The sequence below is a fragment of the Acipenser ruthenus genome, chromosome 58 (assembly GCF_902713425.1).
Source record: "Acipenser ruthenus chromosome 58, fAciRut3.2 maternal haplotype, whole genome shotgun sequence".
NCBI classification, from domain to species: Eukaryota; Metazoa; Chordata; class Actinopteri; order Acipenseriformes; family Acipenseridae; genus Acipenser; species Acipenser ruthenus.
This window is the reverse complement of record NC_081246.1, coordinates 3,330,719-3,342,324: the sequence shown is the minus strand read 5'-3', so window position 1 is coordinate 3,342,324 and position 11,606 is coordinate 3,330,719. Positions and strand designations below refer to the sequence as shown.

At 38.5% G+C, this 11,606-nt stretch overlaps 1 protein-coding gene across 2 annotated transcripts in view; it reads right to left on the bottom strand.

The window, feature by feature from the left end:
• Window positions 1-5,810: 5,810 nt before the first annotated feature.
• LOC131724953 (oocyte zinc finger protein XlCOF26-like) overlaps window positions 5,811-11,606 on the bottom strand; it is a 275,201-nt gene continuing 269,405 nt past the window's right edge. For both annotated transcript variants that reach the window (XM_059018106.1, XM_059018105.1), the window contains exons 3-4: window positions 8,807-9,127; window positions 5,811-8,125 (exon numbers count right to left, since the gene is read on the bottom strand). In XM_059018106.1, coding sequence (XP_058874089.1) covers window positions 7,497-8,125; window positions 8,807-9,127 — 950 coding nt within the window. In that variant the 3' untranslated portion in view covers window positions 5,811-7,496. The remainder of the gene's footprint in view (window positions 8,126-8,806; window positions 9,128-11,606) is intronic.

The following is an 11,606-nucleotide window of genomic DNA, read 5'->3' as shown; positions in this document are numbered from 1 at the left end:
AAGCATTAATAGGCAAGTTTATTTCTCATATTTTATTACAAAAAACTATGCAATTCACTTAATGCAGAAAGTCTATATTATTTAAAATAATTAAATAGAACAAACAATAAAAAAATATATTTTCTCGATCATGATGTCAAAAATGCCATCTTTTGCAGATGTGTTGTTTTAAGGCTTTAAGAAATCCACTGGGTATACTGCAGTGTATATAACTGCGCCTCATTGTCTCTGCATTGTACTGCAGCGCAGCTGTATTAGTCTGCCGTTTATTTTTGTAGAGATAGAATTGTATAAATAACATAATGTTTATGTAGCGGGAGTGCAATTATGACCCTCCTTGTCCTATTGCATCCCTACAAACTATCTCGACTATGACACCCTCCAATATAGATTTTATGTTATAGAGCTAAAGGGACACCCTATACACCAAATACATATACAATTACCAGGTTTCTACAACAGGCTCAATTAAATAAGCTCGCAGACCAGAATGGAGGTTAAAAGGTTTATTACAAAAACAAAAAAACAAAATTGAAATCATAACAAAGAATTGAACAAATACGAATGTCAACGAATGTAACTGTATATATATATAAATAGAGAATAAATGATAGATGCAATACTGGAAATCACCACAAGATGGCTACCGCTCAAATGTTGAAGGTTCTACTAATATGACAGATGGCAATAGCAATACTAGAAATCTCAAACAAGACACAGTAGAACAGCAATCCGAAACATTGTAGTTTTAGATAAAACTACTGAACCTCTCCCAGCATGTGCTCACATAGGAGGGGTGGACAAAAAGAAAGAAATAAAATAAATTGTGTATCAAAGAAACATCAAATGTGCCTTAACAGAAAATAACTGGAAATCAATCTGGTGAAATATACATAAATGTGCACGCCAAAAAAATATCAATTCTCAAATGAACGTGAAACACAATATAAATCACAGTAAAGAAAATAAAACTCACCCCTCCGAAATATCCTACAGCGCCGGGAGAGGCACAGGGAGAATTGACTTTGCCTTAATCATACACACACACAAAACCATTACAAACCAGTTGGTAATACTGCAACACATCCTCCAGGAAGATAATAAAACTAGCAACAGTACCAGTAGTATGAGCACAACCAAAGTTATGTTTTTATAAAGTACTAAATTATCCTGATTATACAGAGAGCTGTAAAGAGTCACCTTATATAAGGTGCTGGAATTGCACATGTGTGATTTCAAAGAGAAACTGACAGGAAATAGCAGCAGTAACTGAGAGCATTAGCTACTATACACACAGCAGCAGCAGGGAATACAGTTAAGAGTTAAGCAGCGCCACCTTGTGGGGTGATTGAACAGTAACCACGAGAGCCCGGAATCCGGGAAGGGGTTAGAATATATCCACGCTGTGAATTGGAAAAAACAGTTTTAACCGCAGACGTTTTTACATTTTCTGCGGTCTACTAGAAAACGAGTTTGGGATCGACTGGTCGACCGCGATCGATGTCCTGGGCACCCCTGATCTAGAATATTGTTGGGACCAGATTGCCTGCATACTTTAACTACTCCATAACACTAACACTAACTCTCCTCTCTTACGCCTGATTTGCCCGTTTTTGAAAAGAAGTGCCCCAGGGTGATACACTGTAATATCAACACCCCCATGTGACTGTTTTCGACCAATCAGGAGAGATTTTCTAAAATACCCTCCTCCGTCCCTCATATTGTATCTTCATGAATTAAATAGAAAAAAGCAGCCCTTCCTTGGAAGAGTAAAATGTACTTTTTTAAATGTTTCCGTTAATTTTCAATATTTATTTCCCTCCCAATCACGTTCTGACTGTTATTATTATTATTATTATTATTATTATTATTATTATTATTATTATTATACATCCCTATTGTTTATCCTGAACACATTGGGCTAGTCCAGTTTTATAACTGCCTTCACAGGGCAAATTCTGAGAGGGGCAGAGCTAGGCCAGAAGAATGGAAACGTTCTCTTAGTAAATCTGTGTTTAAAAGTGTAGCTAGGTCTCATATCACTGGCGTTAAAGAACGCCACCAAACCCCCGTCACAGTCCAGCTGAACTCTGATCTTCTGGTGTTTCTTCTTCACAGTGAGTCGTGTCTCTGGTGAGGTCCCTGCCCTGTACTGATCCCCATCCACCAGGCCTATAATCCAGTATCCTGCTTCTGGGTTCCAAGTGAAGCTGCCTTTCCTCTGGCTGGACTCTTTAGTCACACCCAGATACCAGTAAGTGTTACTCCCCACTTCCACGTCCCAGCAGTGTTTCCCTGAAGTGAATCCCTCAGAGCCCAGCACACAAGGCCAGGTATCAAACCGCTCTGGGTTGTCAGGAAGCTGCTGTCTCTCCTTGCTGTGTGTCACACTTGTTAGATCCTCAGACATTATCAGAGCACGGTGTGAAGTGTTGGGATCCAGAGTCGCTGGAGCTGAGAGAGGAAACGAGAGACAGAGTTAGAAATGAGAACATCTACCTGCAAGCATGTTAATAAATTAGATGGTAAGAATTGTATATTTGTCTTTATAATGCACCATCTCATATTATTATTCAATATCAAATACAGCTTTTAAAAACAGAAATCTCCTTAAATATGAACCTTTTTAAATCAGATCCATTAAAAGCGTGTGTAAGCCCAGCCCTGATTGGCTGAGAGGGTGTACAGTATATAAATGCTGAACTGATGTCTGGCTGGATGATAGGAGTAGAAATCTGGAACTCTGTTCAGTGAGCATTGTAAATGCTCACAGAGTTCTATCACAGAGCTCTAGAACAGAACACTGTGAGCTGTATCTTGCTGCTTACACACATTGTGGATTGTGGTTATATGCACCCCCCCCCCCTCCTTTGTGATGCTCCCCACAGGACTCACTGTATTGAACAATCCCCAGCATCTTCTCCCACACTTTGTACTTCAGGAAATCCCAGGTGCTCGGCTACATCTATCAGCGCTCCTGAAACACACTGTGGATCCTGCAGTGTGCACTCGGCTCTGCAATCATATTCAGGAGTTAGTGCTGCTCTGTGTTTGCATTCAATACAAGAGAGGAAGACAGGCCACATCTTACATACCTTCTCTGTGTGTCTTTGTACTTCTGAAACAAACAAGGACATGAATTGAGACATTATTAAAACACAAATACCACTTTGATAGAAAACAGCAGCACTGCTGTCCAGCTTTACATTTTGAACTCAGTGTTTATCCATGAACATATTCTCTGGAGCACCAAACCAATGGGACCCCTCTGCTGGTTTGTGGGGCATTTGCTGCCTGTTTTACCTATTTGTAGGTGTGGCAAATTGGTTTGTAGTGCACAGGTGTAGAGGTGATGCAACAGTCCAACAGTTCCAAAGGTAAATTCAAAGCTTTATTTGTTGCTTTAAATAACAATACTGATCATACACAGCGATGTGTAAAGCCAGTCAAAACCAAGGGGGTTCAGTCCTGAAATAATAATAGCACACACTATACACAGACACAAATCCCAACAGTGCGTGCTCCTTGTGTAACTGGTGATTTATACAGTAACAGTGAAACAGTAGTGCCGTGCAGTCCGTGGTTGATGCTGGCTCAATAGCGACAGCTCCCACATTTAGTCTTCTATGGGTTTAAAAGGCACGTTGTATGCAGACAGGCTAAAAGAATTGAATCTATTCAGTCTTGAACAAAGAAGACTACGCGGTGATCTGATTCAAGCATTCAGAATCCTAAAAGGTATAGACAATGTCGACCCAGGGGACTTCTTTGACCTGAAAAAAGAAACAAGGGCCAGGGGTCACAAATGGAGATTAGATAATGGGGCATTCAGAACAGAAAATAGGAGGCACTTTTTTACACAGAGAATTGTGAGGGTCTGGAACCAACTCCCCAGTAATGTTTACAAGCTTATTGATCCCAGAATCTCATCAAGCAGCTTCTTGAAGGACCCCAGGGTGTCAGCTTCAACAACATTACACTTACGCGGATCTACTACACACAATGTTATTTATACAATTATACCCTTACAAAAATAAACTCCAGCACTAATACAGGTGCACTGCAGTACAATGCAGAGACAGTGAGGAGCAGTGCAGGTATTTATTTGCACTGCAGTAAACATGCAGTTACGGCAGTACTGCAGTACTAATGCGTCAAAAATATAGCATTTGTATTTTTTGTAAGGGTGGTGTTGCAATTGTAAAGAAAGTGTTATTTTCTTATTTTCTTCTATTCAAATAATATATTCCGTTTTTCACAAAAACAATAGTGTGTATTTTCAAAAATAAAGCAACACTTACTTTGAAAACTGTCCCAGTGGATTTCTTAAATGCTTACCATAACAAATCTGCAAAAGATGGCATTTTTGACATGATAATCGAGAAAATACATTTTAATTGTTTGTTCTGTTGAATTATTTTAAATAGTATAGACTTCCTGCATTAAAAGTGAATTGCATAGTTTTTTTGTAATAAAATATGAGAAATAAACCTGTGTATTAATGCTTATTTACTGCAATATTTTTTAATGACGTCATAAATCAGTCTGCTTGATTTTTTTTTAGGTCTATTAACTATTAAAACCCTGCACTTCAAAACCCTGTTATATGAATAAATCCACACAGCCCACTTCATTGTTGGCACAATCATTTGTATTTTGTGAATTTAAAATTAAAACATCATTTAAAAATAGCTTTTGAAAAACTGATCCTAATATTGGGGCACTAGATGTATGCATGTAATCAGCAGTCTGAAATGATGCCTTATGAAATCATTATGAGGGCTTCAGATAAAACAAAGGCTTCAGCCCATTCAAATTGTTCTATGTTCCATTGAGGCTTCACACAATGCAATTGGCTGGATGTTTCAGTGCTTCATTGATTCATTGGGGATCAGTTGATTGAGTGATTTATTGGGGTTCAGGTGATTGAGTGGTTTATTGTGTGGAGTAGTGGTTAGGGCTCTGGACTCTTGACCGGAGGGTTGTGGGTTCAATCCCCAGGTGGAGGACACTGCTGCTGTACCCTTGAGCAAGGTACTTTACCTAGATTGCTCCAGTAAAAACCCAACTGTATAAATGGGTAATTGTATGTAAAAAATAATGTGTAAAAAAATAATGTAATTGAATGTAAAAAATAATGTGATATCTTGTAACAATTGTAAGTCGCTCTGGATAAGGGCGTCTGCTAAGAAATTAATAATAATAATAATAATAATAATAATTGGGTTTCAGGTGATTCAGTGGTTTATTGGGGCGTCAGGTCATTCAGTAGTTTATTGGGGTTCAGGTGACTCAGTGGTTTATTGGGGTTCAGGTGATTCAGTGGTTTATTGGGTTTCAGGTGATTCAGTGGTTTATTGGGTTTCAGGTGATTCAGTGGTTTATTGGGGCGTCAGGTCATTCAGTAGTTTATTGGGGTTCAGGTGACTCAGTGGTTTATTGGGGTTCAGGTGATTCAGTGGTTTAGTGGGGTTCAGGTGATTCAGTAGTTTATTGGGGTTCAGGTGACTCAGTGGTTTATTGGGGTTCAGGTGACTCAGTGGTTTATTGGGGTTCAGGTGACTCAGTGGTTTATTGGGGTTCAGGTGATTCAGTGGTTTATTGGGTTTCAGGTGACTCAGTGGTTTATTGGGTTTCAGGTGATTCAGTGGTTTATTGGGGCATCAGGTCATTCAGAAGTTTATTGGGGTTCAGGTGACTCAGTGGTTTATTGGGGTGTCAGGTCATTCGGTAGTTTGTTGGGGTTCAGGTGACTCAGTGGTTTATTGGCCAGACTTCATGTGTGACAGGCTTCCACAGTGCTGTCATCAACCACTGTGCCCCCAAACAGTATAATTGTTCCTTTGAGAACATGCAATTGTAAGGTTTGTCTTTACAATAAAAATAGTCTGGGCAAAGATTGTCAAAACTATCAAAGTCTTTATTGTGGAAACAGCAGATAACAGAAAAGTCTCTTCAGTGGCTGCAGAGTAGATCTTATTCAGAGTATAAGTTTAGTTTCTGAGTGCTTCTCTGGCATGAGAGATGTATTGGCGTCTGCAAGATGGTATGTCTGAGACCAGAGTAACAGCAACATACACAATATATATGCCAACTTTGCAACCACATTTCAAGTCTACATGCAGATAGCACATAACAGTTACACCCAAAACCATACCCCCCCCCCATTTTCTCCTATCTCAGCTCTTTAAAAAAGAAACGCATTTGAATTGCTTCACTCTGCTCCCCTATACCTCCTCACTATCTACTTTACAATCTCCTGGAAATCAGCCAGTAATGCATTGCCTATCTCTCCACCTTACAAGCCAAGTGTCACATAATTCAAACACATCTATCTACCTCCTTTTACACACAAGACCCAATGTTATGACTTATGATACATTCCAGGGCATCTGCTGAATTCATGTCAATTAGAACCAATACATTTTTAATTCTAAGCTTACACAATCAACATTTATTTAAATCTAAAATATTTCAACAACACCTCCAGCACACTAAATTCAGGTCCTTGGTATATTTATTAATCTGGTTATTTAGAGTTTCTCTTGCAGCATTTTAATGAAAATGCATGAAGGGAACAGGCAACACACCGTGAAAACAACTGCAGTGCAACACAGCCTTTCCTGCATTTAAAAAGGAGGGTATATTGTGTTCAAGGCTTTTCAAGAAGTTTTTTTCTGTTTATTTTGGATTTATTTCATAGGAGGAAAACACAACATATGAAGGTAATATTTCAGTTTTTGGAGTAATTTTTTTAAATGATTTTTTGTAAAGCAGAATACGGGGATGGTTTGTTCAGTGAGTTGTACTCTACATTTTAAGATGGTGCCCCTTTGTGTGTCCCCCTAGATGTGATCTATAATAAAACACTTTCATTATTTGAATTATAATTCCAAAAGGGGGCATTTTCAAGGTGTGCACCCTTGTCATTAATTCTCAGGTTACTGACAAAAATCACTTTTCTGATTTCGATTGTGAAACTGTATATTGGGAGGGATTATATTGCAGTCAGAGCCTGTCAACAACAAAACCATGTTTGTTTGAGTTATGAAATTCAGAACTGACTCGAAAGTTCTGGAGACTTGGTCACTAGTGATTGAGTTACATATAATAATCCTAATGTTCAAACTAACAGAGAAGAAGTGGAATCTTGCAGATGCAATTACAATCTATTTCATAGATTTCTAATGTGATCTAACAAAATCCTAATGGCCAACGCAATGATGAATGCTCCAAACAAGATGCAGTAGTTCATATGTTCCATCCTTGAGTGTAAGTTTTTGATCTGAAGTGATTAGGAGTAACACTATTTATCAAGCAAGTTTATTCTTTTGTTTTCAATAATTTTTTTTTTATTTTTGGCAGATTTACTCCTGGTGTTTAGGTGTCCTCAAGTGGTTGAAATTCTGTGAATTCTCTTCAGTGTAGGGATAGGGCTTCACTCTTGTGTGAATTTGATGGTGTATTACAAGTGACTGAAATGCTTCAGACATTCACTACATTGATAAGATTCCTTTCTTATGAGTCTGTTGGTGGACTTTCAAGGACCTATAATTTGTGAAACTCTTCCCACATTCAGTACAGTGATAAGGTTTCTCTCCAGTATGAGTGCGCTGGTGTGATTGAAGATTTCCTAACTGTGTGAATCTCTTCCCACATACAGTGCAGTGATAAGGTTTCTCTCCTGTGTGAATGCGCTGGTGTGATTGAAGACTTCCTAATCGCGTGAAACTCTTCCCACACTCAGAGCAGTGATAAGGTTTCTCTCCTGTGTGAATGCGCTGGTGTGATTGAAGACGTTCTAATCGCGTGAAACTATTCCCACACTCAGTGCAGTGATAAGGTTTCTCTCCTCTGTGAACACGCTGGTGGATTTTAAGGTTTGATAAACGACTGTATCTCTTCCGACACTCAGTGCAGTAATAAGGTTTCTCTCCTGTGTGAATACGTTGGTGTTGTTTAAGATTTTGTAACTGCGTGAAACTCCTCCCACACTCAGTGCAGTGATGCGGTTTCTCTCCTGTGTGACTGCGCTGGTGGATTTTAAGATGTGATAAATGACTGAAATGCTTCCCACAATCAGCACAGGGAAACAGAGTCCCTCCTGTGCGATTCCCTTTAGCAGCTAGAGAAAAGAAGAGACAAAGGTTATTGTAAAGCATTCTTACATAATCACTTCTGCAGGGCTTCCCCTCATAACCATGACCATCTCCTGGAGTGAACTCTGATGAGAATACAGTCAAACCTGCTTAATATCACTCCTGTTAATACCAGCCTCCTTTTATTATCATCACATTGAAATTTGCTGGGCATAATATAGTGGGTGTCAAGAAGTACAAATGCTTGAGAATATCACTTTGATTATTAACACAGTCCGGTTAATATCACTCACATTTACCAGTCACTGATTTCCACACCACTTAATATCACTTTGACGAATAAAAGTATAAGATCAGGTTTACATGCAAGTGCTGTATTGAAATGTTTCTTCTGGTGACACTTAGCAACCTGACTGGATTTGGCATCACCCATTGATGAGACATGTGATCCCAGCACCACTATAAAGCTGTGGGAGCAGCACAACTGCAAACAGCATTGGAAAGAGGAATGATAGTGGGTGCACATCTAGCAGATGCCACAGTAACAAGGACAGTTATGTTGCAACTTGCAAGCCATTGGCATAGTTGTTAGGTTAAATTGAGCGAGAATGACCAAACATGTCAATCTTCAGCACACTTCTACAGTTTAGTAACCAATTTCTGCAAGGTTAATAGACAGCTCAATGTTGCTTGTTTTGTAGAATTACCTTTAAATCCCAGTTCACGTGCAGGTGGACAATCATCACACAGGCTGGATCCCAGCTTGTTGTTCTCCTCAAGTGTACAGACATTATTTTCAGTAGGAACTTCCTCTGCGATGGGGACACATTCCTGTTCTATGAATTCCTCTTTAATAGGAACACATTCCAGTCGAGGGACCTCTTCATCTTTAACACATGTCAGCTCTGTAACCTGCTTTAGACTTGCACACCACTCTTGGTCAAATGACTCCTCTTGTTTGTAAACTGCTTCTATCCTTGGCCCCTCCTGTGCTTCAGATTCAGGGACAGCACGGCTCTCTTTGGGATCTGTGTGAAACAAAATTGCAACTCTTGCAACCCTTGTCACTGGATCATTCTGATGGAACAATTTACAAGGACAATGCCTGTTTATTTATTCATGAGTACTTTCAATAAATACCAGTCATACTTTAATGCTAACATATGGGGTTACATTAACCGCAACCTTAAATTTGAACTACTGTACAAATACTTGGTCTTACAATATTGTAAAACACCACTGATCACAATCTCTATTAGCTGAATTTCTACCAAGGCAGTATCCTGACTGCTATCATTGGCCGTTTCAAAAGCTACTCATATTAAACAGCCAATAATAATAGGGAATGTGTGTTCCACGAAGGTAAACCCACCAGTTACAGTCAGACGTCAATCTCCCAGTCATTATTTGCTGTTTCAAGTTCTACTCAAATGAAATAGAACTGAAATGTGGCTCGAACGGTTGTGAAGGTGGCTCAATTTTGATCATACTGTATTTTAATAATTTGACAATCCAACAATGTTGCATTTTACAACCTTGACAGAATTTGCGCAAAAAAGGCAAGTGAAAAAACAGTTCCATCCGATGTGTGGGATTAATCTGTATACGGTATAAAAAAAACAGAGGATCAGCACAGCTGCTCTTGACCCGCTATTTAAAAAAGTGTTTGGCAGCCAAATAGTGATCTGTGCCGGCTCGAGTCAGTGTTTCCCATTTGGGAAGCGACACAGATGCAGGTACGCCACTCAACACACTTTCCAACACTGGCCCAATTTACAAAGGAAATGTTATGTACAGTGGTCAATGTTTTGTTTTATGTTGGGATTATATATTCTGTATGGGGAATGTAAAAATAAGAACCAAAACAGTGACACCCCCCCCCCCCATTATACAACACCCCCCTTTTCACATACATTTTATTCAAAGTGTTTCTCGAGGTTAAATTGTACAATACATTTTTTTTTAACTTAAACCATTGTACTGTGATAAACATTTTATATTTGAGTAAAGTGCCATGTCTTTCAAATAATACTTAGCAACAGTCTTTCCTGTGACTGTCTCTACTGCTGATGCAAACAGTGTCATTTAAGGTGTGGTATTCTTTTGTCAAAATAAATATATATATATATTTGCTTAAATAATTTTGTTGACACACTGTGTTATTTGCAAGATTTATTGTGATTATTTTTAAGTTCACTTAGAAAAATATAGGGCCACCAAAATCTGTAATGGACCCCCAGATTTTCTTGACTGGAATGGACCCCCAGATTTTCTTGAAGTGGCCACCTCCTCAAACAGTTCATTTCTAACCCTGCTTTCAAGGTCATTTTAAGTCTCAAGGCTTGTTGCCTAGAAATTGTTTAACTGTTTTACTTTGTATAAAAGTTGTGGGTCTCTGTCAGCTCAGAAATGACATTAGGTTCGGTGTATGTTAGATACATTAACTTTGAAAGTTCCCTTCATTTTTCCTGTTCCATCTAAAAGCAGCCCTGAGAGCTCTCTTTGGTTGATTTGACCAAATAAATAATCTGTTTTCATGTATATGTGCCTTGTGTATTCTGTAAACCCAGCTTCCACACCATCAAAAACAACACATCCATCTCATGCAGTGGAAGTTTGACTCTACTGAGCGAGCCTAGCAGTTCAACGTCACCTGCTTTAATATTATTTATTATTTTTAGCTGTATTTTGTATTAAGTTGCAGAGTACTGATAGAAGAGAACTCATCTGAGCTTTAACAACTCATTTCAAAACCTTTTTTGTGTGTGTGCAAAATTGTGTCTAACATGTTTACCTTTAAGTATTGTAATATAAAAAGCTATGTAGATCACTGTTTTATTTGATTTCTTTTTTTGACCTGTGATCACAGGTGGTCATTATTTAAATGATGTTTTTATTAATGTAATGTCTATTTTGCATTTGAATTAAGAGATATGGAACAGGAAAGCACTGTGGATTCTGTGTCATTCTCTTATATTCGTTCTGCGTTGCTAAACCTGACCACCAGTGTTCTCAGTTCTGTTTTGGACACACTCAAAAACCTGGGTGTAGAAAACTTAGATGATTTCAAATTTTTAACATAAGATGATCTCCTGGTGATCCTCAAACCAATAAAAGTTTGAAAACTCATCACCAGCTTTACAGTCACATGTGAGTATATTAAAATGGAGTCCTAAACTGTCTTCTAGAAGCAACAAAAAATAAATGATACGACTAATCACGAATGAAGCAACAAGGATCTGCAAGAGACCTTCAAAGAAAAATCTCACGATGACGCAACAAGGATCTGATAAGACCTTCAAAGAAAAATCTCACGATGAAGCAACAAGGATCTGCAAGAGACCTTCAAAGAAAAACCTTACGATGAAGCAACAAGGATCTGCAAGAGACCTTCAAAGAAAAACCTTACGATGAAGCAACAAGGATCTGCAAGAGACCTTCAAAGAAAAATCTCACGATGAAGCAACAAGGATCTGCAAGAGACCTTCAAAGAAAAATCTCACGATG